Genomic DNA, 25,041 nt, shown 5'->3' on the forward strand with positions numbered 1-25,041 from the left:
TTCACTGGAAAAATTGCAAAAGGAGTTCCAATTTAGATTTAAAGAGCTTCATCTCCATGAACAGGACATACAGCTTTTCCATAACCCATTTTCTATTGACATTGAAAATGTGGATACAATTTACCAAATGGAACTGGCTGAACTGCAGAATTGTTGATTTAACTTTACTTGTTCTTCATTTTAAATATTGTATTTGTTCCCGTTTTGTTTCTTCACTTCAAAATAAGATATATGCAGTGTGCATAGGAATTTGTTCATAGTTTTTTTTTAACTATAGTCCGGCCCTCCAACGGTCTGAGGGACAGTGAACTGGCCCCCTGTTTAAAAAGTTTGAGGACCCCTGATGTAGAATGTAGCCTGGTTCTTAACCTCGGTGAGCGTACTGGCAGTCTATAATGTAGACTGTAGCCTAGTTCTTAACATCAGTGAGGGTACTGGCAGTCTATGATATAGACTGTAGCCTGGTTCTTAACCCGAGTGAGCGTACTGGCAGTCTATAATGTAGACTTGATCTTCGTTCTTTCAGTAATAAAAATAAAATAAACATAAAGAACCACGACATTCCAACGTTGGGCCAACATTGGTATAGGCTGTAACCATTGGGGTAGCCACCTGCCCGGGTTTAACCCACACAGTCCGGAAAAGTGGAATTGTTGTTCGGGCGGCAGTAATTGATTTGTAATGGGATTTGGTACCTGTTTTGTGTTGTACAGCATTACATTGTGTCGGACTGGATTACAGGATACTGCAGTTTTGATAGACCTGGGTTGAGAACCGTGTCCGGGTTTGGTCTACAGTTGTCAAGGTGGCGGACTCTAACCAACCCGTGCGTAGCAGCTAGTTACATATTCAGTGAGAAATCAATCCGTGTGTGCAGTACTCATGAATTCATCTCCTCCTCCAACTCCACCAGACACCAGCATCATCAGTGGTGCTGTGCTGGTATGACAGGAGAGACATAAGACACCATTGATGCCATCTCGTGTTTTTATTTCTGCCGCAGTTAACACACAGAGGCTTCGGTTAAATAAACTCGCGGTCTCACTCACGCTCGCTCACACTCACTCATTCACTCATGCTCATAATAAAGATCCCCCATGTGGCCTCAACAGTGTTTTTGGGGCAAGTGCTGTTAGCGAACACCTATGAAGGCTGCCACGACACAAAGGGGTGGGAGGCCAGCACTACGCCTGACCGCCTTTGTCTCCCCAGTGGAAATGTTCACACCGCACAAGGTACTCATTTGAGACTAAGTCGACCTAGGGGAGGCCCAGGACCAGTTCAAATAATCGTCACTGTTGTCTGTGAGCGTAAATCACACTTGGTTCACCGGGTTCAAAGTGCAGAGTGCTAACAGCGACACTACTACTCCCCACACTCGCTCACACTCACTAGCATTCGCTTGCTGCCTCTGTCTCACTTCCCTTGCCAGCCACACTGATGGTAAGGCCGGTGCTAGTGAAGTTATTGCTGGTGAGGTTGGGCCCAATATGACAGCACCACAATCACAACCACCACTACCGATAGCGCCACGAGTAGCGCCACCAGTAGCCCCACAAAGAGCGCTACCTACAGCTCCTGCCCAGTCACCATGATTAACCCCCCACAGCAGATTAACCCCCCACAGCACCATACACAGGGGTCTTGCCAGATGATGAGATCCCCGCGACCCGATACAGACCTCTCCATTAGGCACCCCCATTTCCATCGACTACCCCTCCCATAGGTATCCCCTTTACACTGAACCCCCCATAGGGACCCCATTTTCACCGATTCCCCTGGGGACCCCCTCATATACTGACTGAGCGGCCACGTTCCCACACGCACCCACGCGTTTCTCTTCCATGCGGTCTAAGCAGGAGAAATGTACAGGATCATTCCGATGACGATGATTCGCATTGGCAATATATAAATAAATGAAAATCTCACACTGAAGCGCTTTAAAGTTGTGTATTAGTGTGCGTGTGAATGTGTTGCATGCACCTGGCCTGGCACAGGTACAGCGGTGACGTCACCGCCACTCAGTGGCGAATGGTGGGCGTTGTTTTTGTATTGTGTATGTGTATGTATTGATACTCTTTGGTTCTTTCGGTAAAGTCACGTAGGTATAAAATAAAATAAATTAAATCACGACGTGATTCCAAAGAACACAGGATGAGATGTTACTATCCTTTGTGCAAGCACTTCCAAGAGTTCATGAACAGTGAGCCTGGTGAAATTTGGGGAGCGCATCGTCAGTAGTGACCCTTTGGTTCCTAGGGTGTTTCGGCCTTTCATACTATACACCCTCCCCAAAGGCGGCCAGCGACAGGGTGATCAATCCTACGCTTGCGTCCCATTCCCAATTAGTCATAGGAGTTGCCTTGTTGTTGGTAGCCAACATCCCATGGGACTATGCATGGCAGGGGCGTCCTCCTCCCTGAGTCAAGCATTGTTGACTGCATACCTCCTGGCCCTCTCACTTTGGGGCCCAGCTGGGGTCTTTCCTCTTCATCCAGAGCCACTGACTGCTGCCTTCTGCCGCCTCCGATACAGCTTTGATTGCCGAACGCTGGCTCTGGCCCTTAATTCCCAGGTCTCTAAGCAGTCTGGTTGTAGATGTTGCCACGTGGCTGACCATTGCTACAACGCTGTGGGCTCTCATGATATTGTTTTTTCCGAGACCAAGGTGCTCTGCAAACCTTCGGGCTACTATCAAAGGTTTGTTCATGAAGCCATCCAGATATATAAACATAGACGTAACTTCAACCAAGAAGATGGATACAAATTGAGCAATAATTGGAAGGATGTTATTCACCAGGTAAAACCTTAAATGCTTTATGGTGTTGCCTTCATATCCGCATCTCCAGTTTCTCTTCAACCTCCCACTCCCAGCCCCGCCCACTTCCCCCCCCACATTTTGTCATTGCTCGCCCTTTAATCCCTTCTAGCTGCTCTTCACTCCCCCTACCCCCTCTCTGTCTCTCCTCCCTGGCTCCTCCCCCCCCCTCTCTTACCTATATAGCCTCTTGTTACAGCAGCCCTTTTGCTCACTTCAGCAATTGTTTCTTGCTGTGGTTGTCCCACCTAATGACGGATGCTTGTGTTGCGCCCGAAACGTCGTGATTTAATTTATTTTATTTTATACCTACATGACTTTACCGAAAGAACCAAAGAGTATGGATCCCTGCAGTCACGAAAACTTCAAATCTAGATTGTATGTATTGAGTTATCTATGTGTGTATATGAGTGTGTGTATGCATGATGTGTGTTTATCCGCTGCTAGTCTGCAGTTGCCACAGATTGTGTGTGCATATGTGCACACGTGTATGTGTACATGTGTATGTATGTATTTCTCTGAGTGTGTATGTGTGCGTGTATAAGTGTGTGTATTTATCCATCGCTAGTCTATGCGGTTGCCACAGATGGTGAAGCGGTCTATCTCCAGCAGGTCAGTCTTAGGTTCCTCCTCCCTGCGGTGGGGGGTCTCCATGGTACCCCCCCCCTGAGGGGACTCCCCCTCCCCCCTGGGGGACCCCTCCTGGACCCCGGCGGCCCCCCTCTTGTCGGCCCCCCGTGAGCACGTGCGTGGGGAGCGGACCCAAGCCTGGGACTCGCCTGGGGACGAGGGCGACCGAGATGGCTCCCGCATGAACGGGAGGGGGGGGCTCACGGAGGAGGAGGTGGGGGGCGGAGACGTTGGGCCTGGGGGGGGGCATAGGGGGAGACACAGAGCGTGTGAGACATGGGGAGAGGCGGTGTGGTGAGAGCTCTGGTGGTGGTGGTATGAGTCTCATCAGGTGAGGTGATGTCGTGAGTGCCTTGATCGTGTGAGTCTGGGTTGTTGTTGGTGCTTTCAAAGTTCTTGACAATCATTAAGGACCTTCATGAAGGTCGGGCAGGCCCGGGTAAAACGACGTGGCCGGGAGTCGAAGCCATTCCCTGTTCACCTTGGGAATGCGACAGTGATGTCCCTCTGGCTCCCACATTATTTAACATGTTTTTTGACCACGTAGTTCGTGAAGCCTTCTATGGCTGTACCGGAGGAATCTCCATCTGGAACAGATACAATGGGATGCTGATCGATGCCCGGGTGCGGTCAAGGGATGGCTCCCTATTGGTCAACCATCTTACGTATGATGATGATTTGGTGATTGCTGAATCTGGAGCGTGCCTCTAAGAGGTGGGGCAGTTGTGGAGAGAGTGGAGAGTTTTCCATACCTGGGCAACGTGCTTATGACCAGCTCTGGTTTGACAGCAGAGGTTTCACTCCGATTCAGTAGAGCGACCTGGTGTGACGCCACACGAAGCTTCGGGTCTCCTCGGCCATAGCCATGCCCTCCCTTCTCTATGCTTGCGAAACGTGGACCCCTTAATGGAATAACTTTGCTGGTCAGAAACATTTAGGCTGGCCTGCCTCCAATCCATCTGAGTCTTAATCAGGCTGTATTGTGTGAGGAGTCTCACCAGGTGAGGCGGTGTGGTGAGGGCCCTGGTGGTGGTGGTCTAAGCCTCACCAGATGATGTGTGTGGGAAGGTGCTGGTGTGAGTCTCAGTAGTTGAGGCAGTGTGGTGAGGGCCCTGGTGGTGGCGATGGTGTATCACCAGGTAAGGCAGCATGAGGAGTCTCATCAGGTGATGTGGTGTGGTGAGTCTCACCGGGTGAGTCGGCGTGGTGAGTGCCCCGCTGCTGGTGCTGCTGGTGTGGCGTGCGCTGCGGGGTGCATGGCGTGCGGAGCTTGTGCTCCAGTTTGGCGCTGCGGACGTAACGACACGACTTCCCCAGTAGCACCACACTTGTGAGCACCTTCAGGGTCAGCAGCCTGCACACCGCACACACACACAACATACAACACACAAACACAACACACATACAACACACACATACAACACACAAACACAACACACAGACACATACAACACACACATACAACACACAGACACATACAACACACACATACAACACACAAACACAACACACAGACAACACACAAACACAACACACATACATACAACACACAAACACAACACACAAACACAACACACAAACATACAGAACACACATACATACAACACACAAACACAACACAGACACAGCACGCATACATACAAAACACACACAACATACAACACAGAAAAACCACACACAAACACTACATATATACAAAACACACACAACATACAACACACACACAACAAAGATCCGCCATATAGTCTTAACAGACTGTAGGGGCAAGTGCTGTTAGCGAGCACCTATGAAGGCCGGTACGGTGCATGAGGGGGTGGGTGGGCAGCACCACGCCCGGCCGACTTTGTCTCCCCAGTGGCGATGTTTACACATGACACTAAGTTCTCATTTGAGGCTGAGTAGACCTAGGAGAGGCCCTGGACTGGTTTAGATAATCGTCACTATTGTTGGTCATGACCAGGTATCAAACTCAGGTCGCCGGGTTCGTAGCGCAGCGCGCTAGTCACTACACTACCGTAACACACACGTAACACACATATAACACACACACATACACAACACACACGTACACATACAATACAGACACAACTCACATACACACAACAAAGACAAACACACATACACAACCCAAAACACAACAGGCACGCATATCACACAATGTGCGTTATGCGTACCCGAGGAAGATGAGCAGCGCGGTGGCGTACGCCAGGGCTCCCTGAATCCTCACCGAGTTACTCACCACACGGATGAGCTGCACACACACAGCACACACACAGTACACACACTGACAAAGACTCCCGTGTAGCCCACGCAAACTGTTGGGGCAAGCGCTGTTAGTGAGTAGCCCCTATGAAGTCCGGCACAGCACACGAGGGGGTGGGTGGCCAACACCACGCCCGGCCGCCTTTGTCACCCACACACTTCACCAGGTACTCAATTAAGGCCGAGTCGACCCAGGGGAGGTGCAGGGATGGTTCAGATCTTCAATGCTGTTATCGGGCGTAAGCGGGTTACTCGGTTCGTAGCTAGATGAGCCAACTACTGCACTCCGTTCCCCCACACAACCTGGAAAGGCCTCACCATCAGCCCCACAAAAACAAAGCACTTGCCTCCACCGCCTCCACTCTCCCATGAGTGATGGGACAGCTGCAGAGAGAATGGAGAAGTTTCTGTACCTGGGCAGTGTACTCATGACTCGTTCTGGTTTGGCAGCAGAGGTCTTACTCCGAATCAGTCGAGCAGCATTATCTTTTGATCAGCTGTGTAACGCTGTGTGGACGCTACCTGGTCTATTACTCCACACGAAGCTGCGGGTCTTCTCGGCCAAAGTTATGCCCTCCCTTCTCTATGCTTGCGAAACATGGATCCCTTTGAATATCTGCACCAGTTAGAAACATTCAGGCTGGCCTCCCTATGATCCATCCTGGCTTTAACCAGACTGTCCCATCAGTGAGGTTCTCCGGCAGGCAAGGCTGTGTTGGCTGGGTCATGTAGCCCGCATGCCCATCCACCGCATTCCCAAGCAACTTTCGTTTGACCGGATCGAGGGGGCTAAACGGGCACAGCATAAGCTAGAAAAGAGATGGGCTGATGTAGTACAGGAGGATGTGGAACCGAGTAGACTTGCCAAGCGGTGTCAAGATTGGCCTCTATGCAGGAGGCTCATAAAAGACGCTACTGGGAAGTTGGGGACAGTCACCCTCCAACAACAGCGGAGGGCAGAGGAGCAACGCTCACATAACGAGCGGAGTGCCCGGCGGCTAAAACACAGCACAAATTGGCACCGTACGAGGCACAGGTGGTGCCCTCTGCCAGTCATCTCAGTCAACCCATGGCACCTGGGTCTTTTCCATGACCTCCTGTGAGCGACCCTTCGACGCTTCACGTGGCGTGAAGGTGCACAGGCGCTGTCTTGATGTCACCATCACTTAGTGGCGAATGAGGGCTGTTGTTGTTGTGTATGAGTGAGTCTATGTGAAAGTCTTACCACCACTGCCAGAGGAAGAGGGATGAATCCCATTCGCCGAGACACTGAGTCACTGTGATCAGTGTGAGCCTAAACACCACACAAACCACAAACATTACACACCACACACACCATATACAATACACACTACATACAATACCCACCACATACACCACATGATGGCAACGACGACGATGGTGATGATGGTAATGGTGAGGATGGAAGTAATGGTAGTGATGATCTGATAGTGGTGATAGTAAAAATGGTGAAAATAGCGTTGGTGAAAATGATGTGCCAATGGTGATAATGATAGTAATGATGGGGAAGATAATGGTGGTAGCAATGGTGAAGGTGAAGGCAGTGATGGTAATGATGGTGGTAAAGGTAGTCGTGATAGTGATGGTGATGATGGTTGTGATGATGACGATGATGATGATGTTACTCACATATCGCTGACGGCTGCTCACCAAGTCAAAGGCCAAACTCGCCCTGTACTCACTGTACACCTGAAAAATCATAGGCATCACCATCACCACCATCATCGCCATCACTGCCACCACATAATTATATTCACCACCAACAATGAATTACAACAGCCTTCTCTCACTCTCAGTTTCATGAAGGGTTGATAGCCTCAGCCGAGGCACCGGTGACTGCTCTAAAACCCCTGATTACAATGACTGTGAATCCGCACTGAACTTGGATGAGTTCCAGTTCTGAGAATTTAACATTCAATTAACTGATGGCAGTGATGATGGTGATGGCGGTGATAGTGTTGATGGTGATGGTGGTCTTATCTTATATAGATTTATATAACACCTTAATCCAAGGCACAACAATAATGAAATTGTACATAAGATGATATTGGTAAAAAAGTGGGGTATTCAAAGTGGTGTTGTAGTTATGGTGACAGGAGGATAGGTGGGAGTGGTTAAGGAGTGGTTGCAGTAGGGGTAGTGACAGGGGTTGGGGTAGTGATAGGGGTAGTGATTGGGGTAGAGGTAGGCCTGGTCGTAGTAGTAGGATGGGCTAGAGGAGAAGAGACGAGAAAGAGAAGCAGGTGAGTGGAGATGATTGCTCTGTATGCTGCAGTGGGAGTTGGTTCCAGTGAAGAGGAGCGAGAAAAGAGACAGAGCGAGAGAGTGAGACTGGGCACAGCAAAGCGAGGGAGGCACAGACAAGGACAGTGGAGACTGGAAGCGTAGACGACAGGACAGTGGTGATGGTAGTGATGGTGGTGATGCCACCTCGTCGGTGATGTCGTTGAACTTGGTGATGAACGCGTGCTTCACAAAGTCCACCACCACCTCAGAAACGACGACCATCGCGACGTCTGGGACCAACACCCACAGGTGATCTACGGGGGACACGTAGACACGGGAGACGTGGGGACATGAGAGAGGGACATGGAGACACGGGAGACACGAGGTTGCAGGAAACATGGGAGAGACGAGGACGCGGCAGACACAGTGACGTGGGGAGAGAGGGACACGGGAGACACGGAGACAGGGGGACGTGGGAAGAGAGGGACACGGAGACATGGGGAGATGGGAGACAGGAGGACGTGGGGAGAGAGGGACACAGAGACATGGGGACACGGAGACAGGGGGACGTGGGGAGAGAGGGACACGGGAAACAAGGGGACATGGGAGACAGGAGGCCGTGGGGAGAGAGGGACATGGAGACATGGGGACATGGGAGACATGGGGACGTGGGGAGAGAGAGACACGGAAAAACAGAGACGTGAGAACAAAATGAGAAGCATCTCAAACGACTCGATTGCGGTGATGTGGCGATGTTGTTGCTGCTGCTGGTGATGATGTTGTTGAGGTGGAGGAGATGATGGCCTCACCCGGGTTCCAAGAGAACTGTTCCATGTTGCGCAGACAGACAACCAAGAGTAGCACGGCATTGTGGAACCGCTCACGGATGTCTGGGAGGCGAAAGAGGGATGGGGTCAGAGTCCCCCACGTGAGTCCCACGTGTTGTGTGTGTCACCACACATGTCCACGTGTCTCCATGTCGAGCTATGTGCGTGTGCTGTGTGTCAACGTGCCTATATCCCTATATTTCAGTGTTCATGTCTCTCCATTGCCATGTGTGTGCGGTGTGTGTCCTGTGTGTGTGTTGCATGTGTGTCGCGTGCGTGCTGCGTGTGTACTGTGTGTGTACGCTGTAACTTGTCTGTACTGTGTATCCCACGTGAGTCTCATGCATATCATGTGGTTCCTTACTCGTGATTATCAGGCTTTGCGACGAGCACTAATCGCTGTCGCCCCCCTCACCCCACTGTCCCCGTGTAGGATGCAAAGCCCAACCTTTGCATCCTACACGGGGACAGTGTCGTTTGCTTGGCTCTGCCTGGCCCTGCTGGGACCTACTCACCACTGTTAGACATCTGAAAGAGGTTGTTCTTCTCAAACTTCTTGAACACGCTTCCCTTGAGCTCCACAAACTGCAAACGCACTCACACACACATATGCACGTGTCAACTCCTACAGAGACACACGCACACACACTGTGTGATCCTGTCTCTCCCCGTGCGTCTCCCCCTTTGTGTTACCCTCTTTAGGTCTCCTCCTTTGTGTCCGCGTGTCTCCCCATGTCCCCCCGTGTGACCCCCGCGTGTCCCCCCGTGTGTCCCCCCATGTGTCTACCCGTGTCTACCCGTGTGTCCCCCCGTGTGTTGCCATACGTTGTTGGACATCATGATGGTGAGTAGGGATTTGTTGTGGGAATTGAAGGCGACGTTCAGCGTCGTGGCCTGCACCAGCACCAGGATAGAGTGCAGGACTTCCAGGTTGCAGGTCAGGGGTCAAGGGTTATTGAGATGTGATCATCCCCAACACCCCTACCCCGTCACAAAGATGGTGGCAACAAAGACGAGGATGATGGTGGTGATAGCGGTGATAGTAGTAGTGCTAGTGGTGATAGTGGTGGTAATGGTGGTGGTGATGGCAGTGACAGTAGTGGTGGTGATGGAAGTAGTGGTGGCGGTGATGGCAGTGGTGATGGTGGTGGTAGTGGTGGTGCTAATGACGGTAGTGGTGGCAGTAGTGGTGGTGGAGAGGTCGAGGTCGATAAAGAAGTGTAGGAGGTATAACCGAGAGCCATGTGGAGGTGTTACCAAGGTGTTAGTGATGATATGATGATGAGGTTTGATGACACGGTTGATGGTGTTGAAACGCTGTTGACCATGAGGTTGAGGAGGTGGGCGAAGAGGTGGGCGAAGAGGTGGGCGAGGATACAGACGTAGAGCACGGCCATGAAGAGGTGAGGCACGAGGCCCAGGCGGTGGCGGGTTGGTGCACGTGGCTCCGTCGCTGTCCAGTAGAGCGCGTCCAGGATGTCCTGGCCGAACGACGAGAAGAGGCGGTCTGCCACCTACACACGGACACAATAGAGACGGATCCCGTGTAGCCCACACTCTGAACACTAACCGCGGTGCCACCGCTCCCCACCAGCGCTGGCCCTGTGTTGCGTGGTGATAGGGAGAGGAGATCCGTGGCCACGCGGAGACAATCTCCTCTCTAACGGGATCATCGCTTGAGCTACGCTAACAACCACCCACCGCACTCACCACCACCAAAGACAAAGACCCCCCCCCAACCCCCCGTGCAGCCTTTAAGACTGTTGGGGCAAGTTCTATCAGCAAGCACCTACGAAGGCCGGGACGGTGCAAGAGGGCGTGGGTGGCCAGCACCACACCCGGCAGCATTTGTCTCCCCAATGGCGATATTTACTACACACTGCACCAGGAATCCATTTGAGGCTGGGTCAAACCAGGCGAGGTCCAGCATCGGTTCAGATAACCGTCACTAGTTTTGACCATGCGCAGGAATTGAACTCAGGTCGCCAAGTTAATAACGCAGTGTGCTAACCACAACGCCACCACTCCCTACACACAGCACTCAGTGTGTACCCGGTGTGGACCACCACTGCAGTTCACCACCAAGTGTTGGTACATGTGGTATGGTGGTACGTGTGGTGCACCTGTAGTGACTAACATGGAGATGATAAGACTTGGAGGCACTTCTTTATTAATGATTACCATCCGGATTAACACACTTAATATTTAGTCCATCTATTATTGGCGACGCCACTCAGCCAGGACAGTTGGTAGGCTGAATGACTAGTGGCACCCCGAGATGGTAGAGACGGAGACAACGACGAGAAGAATGGTGAAGACGACGAGAAGAATGGTGACGAAGGACTTCAGCAGCGCGACAAGGATCCCACTCCAACAACAGCCCCGAGGTCCCCTACAGGGGCCCCTCTTACACTCTCTGCGTGGCCTCGCTCCACCCCCGGCCACGCCCCCTTTCTGGAACCTACTAGCGGGTTCCTGGTGGGCCCCTTCTGTGACGTGTCCCCTAGATCCCCCTATCGTGTATATCCTGGCCTGCTGACGTCAGGACTGCCGTACGACGCAGTTCCCCTTTTCTGCCAGCAGCCAGCGCTATGCCACTACACATATTGTGGTGTGGTGTGTGACGGCGTATGGTAGTGCGGTGTATGGTGGTGTTGTGGTAGGTGTGGTGCATGTATGGTAGTATGGTATGTGACAGTGTATGGTGGTGTGGTATATGATGGTGTAGAGGTACGTGTGGTGCGTGTATGGTGGTGTGGTGTGTGACAGTGTATGGTGGTGTGGTGGTACGTGTGGTGGAATGTCTGGTGTGGTGGTACGTGTGGTGCATGTATGGTGGTGTGGTAGTACGTGTTGTGTGGTGGTACGTGTGGTGGTGTGTGGTGCGTTTATAGTGGTGTGGTGATACGTGTGGTGTGGTGATACATGTGGTGCGTATATGGTAGTGTCGTGCGGTGTCTGACTGTATAGCGGAGTGGTGTATGGCGGTGTGGTGATCCGTGTGGTGTGGTGGTACGTATGGTGCGTGTATGGTGGCATGGTGCGGGACAGTGTAAGGTGGTGTGGTGATACGTGTGGTGCATGTGTAGTAAGTTCGAGGAGACGAGGTCGGAGTTGAGGCACACTCTGTTTATTAACTCAGTGACAGGCACAATAGTTGAAGGGGTAACGGCCCCTTCACCCGTACTATGGGAAACCCACCCTAGTACTATGCCCTCTGTCCTGTACCCCAGTCCTCCTCTACTGGGCTACGGGAGGCTGACTGATCTGGCCCTGGCAAGCACAGATCTCGGCACCAGCTAAGCCGGCCTTGCCCTGACAAGGGCAGAGGTCCGGGAGCTCTTGGGCCGCGCCGCTGGCTTACCCAGCTCGGCCCTGACAAGGGCAGCGAGACAGGGGAGTCCCAGGGCCTAATCTCCGAGTCTTCGATCTTCACTGGTCAGCTTCGTGTCGTACTGTCTCGAGCTCTCTGGCTCCCCGCCTTTTATAGGGATCCCCTCAGAGGGCTTGGGGGCGTGGGGGATCACGGATGCGGATGTCGGTGCGACCACCCGTGTGTGTGAGTGCACACACCTCTGTGTTTCTCGTCCGCCGTTTCTCCCGTAATAACCCCTACATCACCCCCCCCTGTACAGCTCGCAGCCGTCCCGGCTGCAACAATTCCTCAACCCCCAAGAATAAGGATTAACCCCCGTCAACACGCGTGTGCCTCGTAACCGTAACAATAACAAGAACAAGTGTAACAACACAACAACAACAACAACAACCGACGGTCCCCTATACGTACCCACTTCCCCAAAATGCAACATATATACCCAACGTGGTTCCCCATCCCCATGCACACAACAGGAAAAAAAAAAAACAGGTGAGTGAGCCCACCAGCAGCGGAACGCGCGCGGAAAGCACTTTACAATAACCGGCGCGTCTTGGCGCGTGTCCGTGCAGCGGGCCCGTCACAAGGGCCCGACCCGGTAGGGTCGGCGGCAGGTGGTGAATGTACAGGTGCGCGGCGCACCGGCATCCTGGACGAGCCAGCGTCGACCTCCTTTGAGGAGGCTGGCGGCAGAGAGGGCATCAGTCCTCGGACCCCTGAAGACGGAACAGTTAGCAGCGGATCAGAGGCAGACGGCGACCCCGCCCTCCCGGAGTCAGTGGACCCCCCACATGTTCGGCCATAGTCAGGAGAGGAAGCATGTGGAGCAAAGAACGGCTTCAACCGTGAAGGGTGGACAAACCACCGACGTTTCCCCCATTTAATGCGAACACATTGCGGCCGCATAACCTGCACAATTTCCACGGGGCCCCTCCACGGCCTCAACAACTTCGACGAGGTGGCCAATGGCACCTGGGGGCAGTGCAGCCACGCTCTGTCACCCGGGTGCCATTCGTGCGTGTGTGACCGGCGCGATCGCAACTTTTCGTTTTGCTTCTGGCGCGAGGCAGAGTTTTGCATGGCCGCCTCCCGTGCCTCAGCCAACCGGAGGACGTTAAACTTAACATGGTCCGCCAACTTAGATTTAGCGTGCGGCGCGGTACATGTCAGCTGAGTCACGACAGGTGGGTCAACTTCGCGGCCATACATAAAAAAAAACGGCGAGAATCCGGTCACCGCGTGAGGAGCCATTCTGTATGCTGCTAGGACTCCAGGGATCTGAAGGTCCCAGTCGGTTTGGGACTCAGATACCTGGTGGGATAGCATGGACGTAAGAGTCCTATGCTGGCGTTCTACCATCCCATCCGTTTGTGGGTGGTAAGGCGAAGTACGAATTTTCTTCGTACCCAGAAGCTCACACACCTCGTGTAAAAGGGCACTAGTGAAATTCTTTCCCTGATCGGTTAACAACCGTTCCGGAGCGCCCTTGTCAAGGACATAGCCGTGAACAAAAGCCTCCGCAACGGCCGCTGCTGACTGGTTGGCGAGGGACCAAGCCATAGGCCATCGCGTGAATACTCGACGCCAACCAGCAGGTACTTATTACCCCTCGGCGTGGAGGGAAACGGCCCCAAAATATCGAGGGCGACAAGCTCATTAACCCGGGTGACCGAAATAGACTGGAGCGGTGGGCAGGCTCCCCTCGCCGGCGGTTTGCGTTGAGCACACTGGGTACAAGATTGCAAGAGATCGTCCACATCCCTTGCCATGCCCGGCCAAAAGAAATTAAGCTGGAGCATGGCAAGGGTTTTGAGGGTGCCCAGGTGCAGGAGCCGCTCGTGAGCGGCCCATACAGCCCTACCCCTCAACGCGGAAGGCACCACCAGCCTGTGGCGGCGGATCGTACCGTCCCAATGCATGAGGAGGCCCTGGCACAACCCCCATGAGTCAACGCCCGACTTTCCCTGAGCGGATCCTTCCGCGCGACGCCGTAGCGCCAGGAGGGAAGCATCCTCCATTTGGAGGCGCCCCCACTCCGCACATGACAAGCCCAACAGGGAATCCTTCCCTCCCGCCGCAATAGGGTCCACGTCCGAAGGGGCCTCAACGGCGGCCGCTAGGACCGGATTGTGGCCGTCGTTTGCCGATTTGCAACGCCCCGAGCCCAAGAAACAGGTGCAATCAGAAGCGACCGGCAGGCGTGACAGGGCATCGGCATTGGTGTGGCGAATCCCCTTACGGTAAGTTGTTTCGAAATCGAAATCCTGAATGATCTCCAGCCATCGGGACAACTGCCCCGATGGCTGGTGAATACGCAGGGCATACTGCAACGCCGCATGATCTGTACGGACGGTGAAATGCCGGCCGTACAGATATGGCCGGTACTGTTGGATAAAGAAAACAATAGCCAACAGTTCGCGGCGGGTGACGCAGTATCGCTGTTCGGCCGGAGACAATACTCTACTACCATAAGCCACAACGCGCTTCACGCCACCCACAATTTGTGACAGCACGCCTCCAATCCCGGCATTGCTCGCGTCCGTGTCGAGCACGAAGGGCATAGAAAAATCGGGGTAGCTTAACGGCGGGGCCCCCACCAGGGCATCCCGAAGAGAGTTAAAAGCGGCCTCCTCCTCCGGTCCCCAATGAAATTTGACCCCTTTGGACGTTAAGGCATGTAATGGCTTAGCGATGGAAGCGAACTCCGCGACAAACCGGCGGTAATATGAAGCAAATCCGATGAAGCTTCTAACCTCCCCCACCGAGGTGGGAGTTGGCCAGGAGCTGACACAACGCGTTTTGGCGGGATCGGTTGAGATGCCTGACCGGCCGACGATGTGACACAAATATTTAACAGATTCGCGCAGCAAATGGCACTTTTGTGGCTTGAATTTCAAATTAGCTGCGCGCATTTTGAGAAAGACGGCCCGAAGCCTATCAAGATGTTCCTCGAACGTCTTACTGAATACGATAATGTCGTCTAGGTAAATCAAACACACCTCCCATTGCAAGCCAGCGAGAACCAATTCCATCAGGCGCTGAAACGTCGCGGGAGCGGAGTGGAGCCCCATGGGTAACCGATTGAATTGGAAGAGGCCGTGCGGCGTTCTGAAAGCTGTTTTGGGCTTTGACTCGTCGTCCAAGGGAAGTTGCCAAAATCCTGAGAGTAAATCCAAAGTGGAGAAGAATCGCGATCCCGCGAGGGCATCCAGCGATTCGTCCATTCGAGGAAGCGGGTAAGCATCGGCCACCGAGATCTTATTTAACCGCCGGAAATCAACGCAGAACCTTAGGGACCCATCGTGCTTTTTAACCAACACTATGGGTGCACCCCAAGGGCTGGTCGAGGGAGAAATGATGTCAGAAGTCAACATGTCATCTACAGCCGATTTGACATGATCCTTTTCGGCGGGACTTAACCGAAAAGGATTTTGTCGGATAGGAGCGTTGTCACCGGTGTCAATATGGTGGCGCAGCAAATTGGTACATCCGATATCGTATTTATGTTTACTAAAGACGTCGGAAAATTCCCGCAAAAGGGTGCGCAATTTAGCACGTTGTGAGTCGGACAGGTCAGGTGACTCAGCACACAGCGCCTCGAGCCAACCCTCGTCAATGTCTGAGGGCAGCCGCGACTGAGAATCGGTGGCCACCTGGCCAATGATCGGCATCTCCGCAGGTACCGGGACTGCATGTGCGAACACGGTTCCCTGCGAAACCACCGCCGTCCGTGTTCCGACATTTAGGACCGCGATAAACGGGTCCGCATCCCCTTTAACAATAGTCTGGGCCGTCACCAAATCTGGCCCATTCACCCCGGCCCTAGACGGGCCCAGCATAATGCCCTGGTCTGAGACCCCTTTAGCGAATGGTCGACGCAACCGCAGGGGCACCAGCATCTGTGCCCCCGGGGGTACGCGCACCGTTTGAGCCACAAGCGCCTGTACCGTTGCACAGGCAGTATGCAAGGCAGGGGTGGAAGGCAGGAACGTTATACGTCGGCCCGATGGAAGCTCGATGCATTGCTGGTCAATCAAAATTTTGATGGGCAATTTGGCCAAAAAGTCTGTCCCCAACAGGCACGGAATTGCCAGCGAGGAGGAGACGAATACCGGGCCAGATAGTTTAATGTCCCCGATAGAAATTTGCGCTCGAATTTGGCCGATAATACCTAACGAGCCCCCGTTCGCAGCGTAAAACGGTATGTCGAGAGGGAGCAATGGGCGACTCTGAACGGGCAGGATATTATAAATCAAATCCGAAATGATAGTCGCCGAAGCTCCCGTATCGACCAGTACCCATACCTCCACCCCGTCAATATGCCCCGTGACAACGGACGACCCCGCCGACGCAGCTACAACCCGGTGAGCCAACTCGGACCATTGGCCCGGTTGGAGCGCCCTCCCCGACAAGCCGCGACCCGACGCACCAGCACCCAAACCCCGAGACTCGTGTGTCGGACCATGTGAGAGGGAAGTGGGTGTGCGTGCAGGCCGAACGTGTGGGGTGCCATGACTTGCCCGAGGATGTTGCGAAGGCTTGTGAAGAGGACCGTCCGCAGCCCCAGGTCTCGCTCCACGCTGTCGAGGAGCCCGGCATCCCGACGCCACGTGGCCCCGGAGGCCACAATTGTAGCACGTGACGAGCGCTCCCGAAGACTTGGGCTGCTCTCGGTGGCTCGGTACGTCCCGAGCCGGTCGCTCGGCAGATCGCCATCCCGCAGAACGGTCCGCAGCGAAGGCTCCCTCAGAGTCGGAAGTGGTCGCCGCCACGGTGTGTCTTGCAGCTGCCTTGTTAGCCTTCCACCGCTGGGAAATGAGATTGGCATGAATGTGCCTTGCAGCCCGCAATGACGACATGTCCGCATCATCCTGTGCTAGGATGACGAAGTCCAAGTCGTCGGCCAGCAGCAAAATTTTCTCGGCCACCATCGCATCGATCCCTTCTTCGTCCATACGCGGGAAGGCCTCCTTCGCCAATGACAGCAGGGCCGTGCGATACGCAAGTGGTGATTCCTTGTCGCCCTTCTGTCGCTCGTAGAAGAGCTGGCGACAATCAGAAGGCGGCCCATACACCGTGGCCAGCAGCTGCAGCGCCGACTGAAGTGTGGAGCGTGCCGACCTGGGTGCAGCAGTGAGGGTGCCCAGGGCGTTGCCATCCAGCATCGCCGGGAGAGCACACAGCGCCTCGTTGTCTGTCCACGCAGCCATTTCTTGGTGGGCGAGGAACCGGCGCTGGAACCCACCCCAATCGCCGCCGCTTGCTACGAACACCTGCAGGGCGGGCAGGCGTTGTTGAAATGTCGGCTTCCGTCCCCGATCCTGTCGCAGCACTCATACTGTCCCCATGGACAGTATGAGCAATGGCGGCCCCTACTAGAGGTCGCACCGTCCGTGACGCGCTGGTTCCAGCTTGGTCGGTGCCGGCGTCCACTGGTGGTGACGTGGCAACCCCTGATAGGCAGCCACTGCGACCCGCCCCCGCCGATGACGTGGCGCCCGCTGGTTGGGCCCCGCCACCCACGTGACGAGCTGGGGCCCCTCCCTCAGCCCCTACTGTCCCCGTGGCGGGAATTTCAAGCCTCCCGCCCATCGCAAAGGCGGGAGTTTCTAGGCGGGCGTTGTCCATCTTCCCGCCGCGTCGCTCCTCCCGGCCCCAGGCGAGTTATCCGCTCCAGCATGGCGGCCGCTGCATACAGGAGCTCCGCCAGTCGCGAGTGGGCCAACGCCAACTCGTCAGCCGACGTCCCGAGCCTCTCCGACGACCCCGCAGGTGTTGGAGCCGGCAGCGGTTGTGCAGGTACGCTGGCGGCGACGTCTTGCACCACCTCTCCCTCGTCGTCATCCTCTCCTGGGTCTTGGGCACGAGTCGTCCGTCTCGTATCCATGCTTGGACCACTTCTGACGCCAGATGTAGTAAGTTCGAGGAGACGAGGACGGAATTGAGGCACACTCTGTTTATTAACTCAGTGACAGGCACAATAGTTGAAGGGGTAATGGCCCCTTCACCCGTACTATGGGAAACCCACCCTAGTACTATGCCCTCTGTCCTGTTCCCCAGTCCTCCTCTACTGGGCTACGGGAGGCTGACTGATCTGGCCCTGGCAAGCACAGATCTCGGCACCAGCTAAGCCGGCCTTGCCCTGACAAGGGCAGAGGTCCGGGAGCTCTTGGGCCGCGCCGCTGGCTTACCCAGCTCGGCCCTGACAAGGGCAGCGAGACAGGGGAGTCCCAGGGCCTAATCTCCGAGTCTTCGATCTTCACTGGTCAGCTTCGTGTCGTACTGCCTCGAGCTCTCTGGCTCCCCGCCTTTTATAGGGATCCCCTCAGAGGGCTTGGGGGCGTGGGGGATCACGGATGCGGACGTCGGTGCGACCACCCGTGTGTGTGAGTGCACACACCTCTGTGTTTCTCGTCCGCCGTTTCTCCCGTAATAACCCCTACACATGTGTGGTGTGTTACGGTGTGTGGTGGTGCAGTGTATTGTGGTCTAGTGTGGTGTGTAGAGGCCGACCAAAATTCGGTTTCGGCGCCGAAAGTTAGCAAATGGCCTCTTTCGGCAGAGTTTCGGTTTCGGCCGAAAGTACATTTTTAACTTTCGGTTTACTTTCGGTTTCGGCCGAAAGTACATTTTTAACTTTCGGTTTACTTTCGGTTTCGTCCAAAACCAGATATTGTTTCGGTCGGCCTCTAAACTACAGGTGCGCACGCGCATGCGACTCCGGGCAGCAGCAGCGGTGGTTGATGGCAGACGCTTCTCATTCTCTCCGGCGATCGCAAGCAGCGCACACTCAAGCAAGGATGGGGGTGAGGGGGGATAAGACAGACGACGGAGAAGAATAAAAAAAAAATAACTTCCCCCCAAAACCACCAAACTAGCGAGCAGCAGCAGCACATGCGTAGCCAGCACTCGCATCAGCAGCAGCAGTCCACCAGGAGCACTTTTGTTTGAGCGGTTCAGAGGCTGGGCTCTCACAGGCAAGCTCGAGGCACACACAACACACACACACGCGGGCGCACGCACAGCACACAGACGCGCGCACGCACAGCAGACTGAGCTAATTATAGCAGCGTGCTGATGCCAACAGTGTGCATACGCGCGCGCGCGTGCACACTCACTCACTCATACACCCACCAGCCACACACACATCAACCCACCCCTCCAATGATCCAATTCAACCCTCCCACCACCCCATCCTACCCCCACCTCCTCCTCCACATGGGTTCCACACAGCAGGAGGAGGCTTTGGTGTGTGTGCGAGTCTGTGACACGTCTAGAGGCCGACTGAAATTCGGTTTCGGCGCCGAAAGTTGACAAATGGCCTCTTTCGGCATAGTTTCTGTTTCGGCCGAAGCCAGAAATTCAGTTTCGGTCGGCCTCTAGTGGTGTGTTACAGCGTATGGTGGTGCTGTGGTACGTGTTGGTGCATGTATGGTAGTTTAGTGTGTGACGGCGTATAGTGGTGCAGTGTATGATGGTGTGGTGTGTGACAGTGTATAGTGGTGTAGTGTGTGACGGTGTATGATGGGGTGTGTATGGTGGTGTGGTGTGTGACAGTGTGTGCGGTGTGCACATGCACCTCGAGCATGTTGTAGATGATGTAGAGCTTGATGACCGATTGCCCGCGGATGAGGTGGTATGTCATCGAGTAGTCTATGTGCTGCATCAAAACGTAGCAACCGGCCATTATGACTCCCTTGAGTATATCGCACACCTGTGCTGGCTCCAGCCAACGCTTACGCCTGCGCACGTACACATGCACACACGCACACACCGTGGTGTGATGTAGGGTATGGTGCATTCTGGTTTGTGATGGTATATGGTGTGTTGTGGTGGTATGACTGTGTGTATTATTGTGGGGACCGGTGCTACAAATCCGGCGACTTGAATTTGATTCCCACTCACAGCCAACTTCACTGACAATTATCTGAACTGATCCTGAGCCTCCTCGAGGTCAACTCAGCCTTAAAATTTGTATCTAGTGCGGTGTGTAAACATCAGTACTGGGGAGACAAAGAAGGCCGTGCATAGTGCTGGCCGCCTACATCCTCGTGTGCCGTGCCGGCATACATAAGTCCTCGCTAACAGCACTTGATCTTGTCTTTCTGGAAAATGGTGAATATGGCATGTAATGTATAGTGATGTGTGGGTGATGTATGATGGCCTGTATGGTACAGTGTGTGGTGCAGTGTATGCGGTGGTGTAGAGAGAGGAAGTGTAGCGGTTAGTGCTCTGCACTAAGAACCCAGTGACCCGAGTTGCATTCCCCCTCACAGCCAATAACAGGTAGACTCAGCTTCTGATGTGTACCTGGTGCAATGTGTAAACATTGCCACTTGGACGAGAAAGGAGGCCGGGTGTGGTGCTGGCCACCCACCCCCAAGTGTGCCGTGCCGGCCTTCTTAGGTGCTCGCTAACAGCATTTGCCTCGAGTCTGTTAAGCCTATATGGGGGATCTTTGTCTTTCGTGATAACGGTTAATATGGCGTGTGGTGAATATGAAATATAGCACAGTTGGCTACGTGTGGTGTGAAAAAAGTTGAACATACATACATAATGATGTGTAGGTGGTGTATGGGGTGGCATATGATGGTGTGTGGTGGTTTTGTATGGTCCGGCATGATGTGCGGTGGTACCCATGTGGCCGGCACGGGACGGTGCACAACCTCAGCAGTGCCAGGCCGATTCTCAGCGGCAGCAGCGTGAAGACGAAGAGGAACGCGTCAAGACAGAGACACGAGCCAAACGCCATGAGCTGCACGCGCGGAGAGACATGCACGGACAAGAACATACACCTATATGCACATACACACTCTACATGCACAGCGAGTGTGCACACCTTCTCACACACGGTGCAGCAACAACAGGAGCTGCCGCTAAGTAGCGATGATGTCACCACGGGGCTTGTTCCAGGCCAGCTGCATATTTTCTACCTGGCGCTCTGTGCTGCCTCCAATTTCACGAGCCCCCTCAAAAGAGGCTGACCTTGACAACGCTGGGACCAGTCTTCAACCACATACCCTCTTACACCCTCTCCCACACACAATAAAAGGGGGCATACACCCTCTTACACCTACACACATGGGGCGCACACCCTCTTAAACCTACAAACACACGGGGCGCACCCTCTCTTACACCTACACACACGGTGGACACACTTTTTCACCTACACACAAACGGTGGACACCCTCTTTCACCTACACCCACACGGCGAACACACCGTCTTACACCTCGACATACGTGGGGCGCACCCTCTTACATCTACACACACACGGTGCGCACACCCTCTTACACACACATACACAGGGCGCACACCTTCTCAAGCTCCCGCGGGATGCGTAGGAAGGTGTAGACGCGCTGCCTGCGCTCGCTGTACGAGGCCTCGTTCCGCTCCAGCTGGTACCCACGTGCCAGCTCCTCCGCCAGGAAGCACAGCACACCTGGGCACACGCCACATTGTGCGCACGCGGCACACATCGTGTACGCTCCACACTGTACACACGCGGCACACGTGTACGCTCCACACTGTACACACGCGGCACACGACGTGTATGCACTACATACATGACACACTAAATACACGAGACACACCACATAAACAATACATACACATATTATACCCTCCACATATAACATACACACCACATAACAATATACACACATGCTATACCCTCCACATATAACATACACAACACATACACGATACACTTCATATGTACCACATAACATACGTAAGACATACAATATCCTCCACACACTACACATAACATACAGACCACATACACAATACTGTACACAAAATAAACACCACACACACTCTATATACAATGTACACATGAGACGCACCACAAACCAAATACACACACACACACCACATTTAACATATACACCGCATGCACCAGCCACACAAGACACTTCACACACATCATATATTACACACCATGCACGACATACCCACCATACACCCCATACTGTATACACTATACAGATACACACCATGTACATCTTCCACGTAGCGTACACACCACACACTATATATAAACTATACACACCACAAATGGCATACATATCACATACATCATACACTCTACGATCCACAAATATAAACACGCACACACAACATACACACATTGTATGCATACACGCTATATACATTATACACAACACACACACCATCTCCATCATATGAACCTTATGGCGGGACGTCGGGGTCCGGAATAAACGGAAGTCAAAATCGTAATTAATTTATTTTTGGCGACTCCGTCCCACCACCGCGCACATAAACGCCGCGACCCGCCTGATACAGATCATTCTGTGTCTTGTTGTCCAAGCGTAGCGAGGACGAATGCTGCACTCCATGCTCGGGTATGGGCAGGATCATAAGTCTTATCCAAAGTTGCTCAAACTGCCTACATGACTTAAGTCCTGTATTTGTCATAACAGTATGCATAACACAGTGAAACTGCTCTCTTATCTTCATTATAATTTGTGACCTACCAATGTCTGCTGCCAGGATCAATCTATGACAATCCTATTACCTGCAGATATTTAACAGATGACATGCATTGTACCGTTAATTCCTCCTGCTTGATAATACTTCTCTTGTCCGTATGCATCTGTGCAGATAGGTTTTTTTATGTTAAGCCAAAGTCCCCACATACCGTTCGTATCAATGCGGATAAGAGGAGCAACGACCCACTACTCTGTAGAGTAACATTGGTATAAACGCGTGTTACAATATGAACAGCGCATTGAAAACGCGTACTATGTTATGTACTGTTTACAAAGTGTGTTCACAAATCCACACTGAGAAACACGATTATTGACTGAGGGGTGTAAATAATTTTTTCGATAGTGTTTTAAATAGAGGTATTGCAGGTAAGTAGTTTTAAGTTTTAAAGGCAAAGTTTAACAACACTTGCCACCATCCTTCAAACCCATTGGTGAAAAAAAGCAAAGTTTTTGTTTACATTATGTTTATGCGAGAGCCGGGGGCTTATGGGACCCTGGGGTCCCGCCATACAGTTGATATACATAACACTCACTCCATACACACCACAGTCTACACACTAAAGATCCCTTTTGGGACAGGCCCAATTCGTGAGCATGCCGGAACAGCAAAGGGGTTGGGGTAACCAGCACAACGCCCGGCCGCCTTTGTCTCCTTAGTGGCGATGTTTAGACATTGCACCGATTACTCAGAGGCCGAGTCGACCGAGGCGAGGCCCATGACCAATTAAAATGAATGCCACCGGTGTTGGACGTGAGTGAGAATCGAACTCTGGATTACTGGGTTCGTAGCGCAGCACGCTAAGCGCTACAATACCGCCCCTCACTCCACACAGACACCACGAACATAACACACCACACACATCATACACTCCACACACAACATGCCTCCCAAACAAACCGCACACCACATACACCATACATACATCTCACGCACACTTAACCTTAGACACCACACACACAATCTTCCTTACCCTTGTGCACTCGACACACAGCCCGGCGTACACACAGCCCGGCGTGCACACAGCCCGGCGTGCACACAGCCCGGCGTGCACACAGCCCGGCGTGCACACAGCCCGGCGTGCACACAGCCCGGCGTGCACACAGCCCGGCGTGCACACAGCCCGGCGTGCACACAGCCCGGCGTGCACACAGCCCGGCGTGCACACAGCCCGGCGTGCACACAGCCCGACACACCAGTGCACTCTCCACACATACACCACACACACCCTACACACACAGGTCCACACCTCAAACACACCCTACACACACCCCCTACACACAAACCACACGTACACTTCTCCTCACCCCCTACACACGCACACACTCTTCCTAACCCCCTACACACAACACACCCACTACACACACTACTCCTCACCCCCTACGTACACCCCACACACGCCTCACACACACCACAAGCCCCCCAGACCACCACCACCTCACACTCGTGTCCCTCCCCTCACCCGCCCTTCGACTCCTGCCCCCCGCGGCCCCCGCGGCCCCCGCGCCCTGCTGCTCCGTGAACCCGACGCTCTCGGCGCGCCACGCCGCGGATGAAGCCGCCGTTGGCGCGGAAGGGTTCGGGGCGGACTCGGCCGCCGTGGGGGTTCTGAATCCGCCGTTGGCGTCCCCCGCATCCTCCTCCTCTGCCTCCTCCCGGGCGCCGCGGCCCCGCAGAAGCGCGGCCATCATCACGGCAGCGATGGCGTGCGGGCGGACGTGACGTCACGTGTTTAGGGACGTGACGTCACGGGACTGAATGACCACGCGCAGGGCCCGCCTCCCCTTTCTCGTGGACTCAGGCGTGTGTGTCCCGTGTGTGTGTACTCCGTGTATACCGTGTGTGTGTACCCCGTGTGTGTCCCGTGTGTGTGTACTCCGTGTATACCGTGTGTGTGTGTACTCCGTGTGTGTGTGTCCCGTGTGTGTGTACCCCGTGTGTGTCCCGTGTGTGTGTGTACCCCGTGTGTGTCCCGTGTGTGTGTACTCCGTGTATACCGTGTGTGTGTACCCCGTGTGTGTCCCGTGTGTGTGTACTCCGTGTATACCGTGTGTGTGTACTCCGTGTGTGTGTGTACCCCGTGTGTGTCCCGTGTGTGTGTACTCCGTGTATACCGTGTGTGTGTGTACTCCGTGTGTGTGTGTCCCGTGTGTGTGTGTACCCCGTGTGTGTCCCGTGTGTGTGTACTCCGTGTATACCGTGTGTGTGTACTCCGTGTGTGTGTGTACCCGTGTGTGTCCCGTGTGTGTGTACTCCGTGTATACCGTGTGTGTGTGTACTCCGTGTGTGTGTGTCCCGTGTGTGTGTGTACCCCGGTGTGTCCCGTGTGTGTGTACTCCGTGTATACCGTGTATGTGTACTCCGTGTGTGTGTG

At 53.8% G+C, this 25,041-nt stretch overlaps 1 protein-coding gene across 3 annotated transcripts; it reads right to left on the reverse strand.

Moving 5' to 3' along the window:
- Positions 1-969: 969 nt before the first annotated feature.
- TAPT1 (transmembrane anterior posterior transformation 1) lies at positions 970-24,399 on the reverse strand. Of its 3 annotated transcripts, XM_061548256.1 has the most exons (14): positions 24,130-24,399; positions 21,473-21,597; positions 20,794-20,912; positions 19,737-19,899; positions 10,163-10,298; positions 9,610-9,707; positions 9,300-9,369; positions 8,767-8,847; positions 8,162-8,271; positions 7,361-7,420; positions 6,936-7,004; positions 5,623-5,699; positions 4,639-4,802; positions 970-3,684 (listed from the first exon to the last, which is right to left on the reverse strand). In XM_061548256.1, exons 1-14 carry the CDS (start codon positions 24,356-24,358, stop codon positions 3,383-3,385), a joined length of 1,803 nt encoding a protein of 600 aa, XP_061404240.1. In that variant the 5' UTR covers positions 24,359-24,399; the 3' UTR covers positions 970-3,382. The 3 variants fall into 3 exon arrangements, with proteins under 3 accessions (XP_061404240.1, XP_061404214.1, XP_061404161.1); XM_061548230.1 differs by lacking the exon at positions 24,130-24,399 and having other exon boundaries at positions 20,824-20,912; positions 21,473-23,995; XM_061548177.1 differs by lacking the exon at positions 24,130-24,399 and having other exon boundaries at positions 21,473-23,990.
- Positions 24,400-25,041: the final 642 nt, after the last annotated feature.

The sequence above is a fragment of the Lethenteron reissneri genome, chromosome 2 (assembly GCF_015708825.2).
Source record: "Lethenteron reissneri isolate LAM-NWPU_2019-01 chromosome 2, ASM1570882v1, whole genome shotgun sequence".
Lineage (NCBI taxonomy): Eukaryota > Metazoa > Chordata > Hyperoartia > Petromyzontiformes > Petromyzontidae > Lethenteron > Lethenteron reissneri.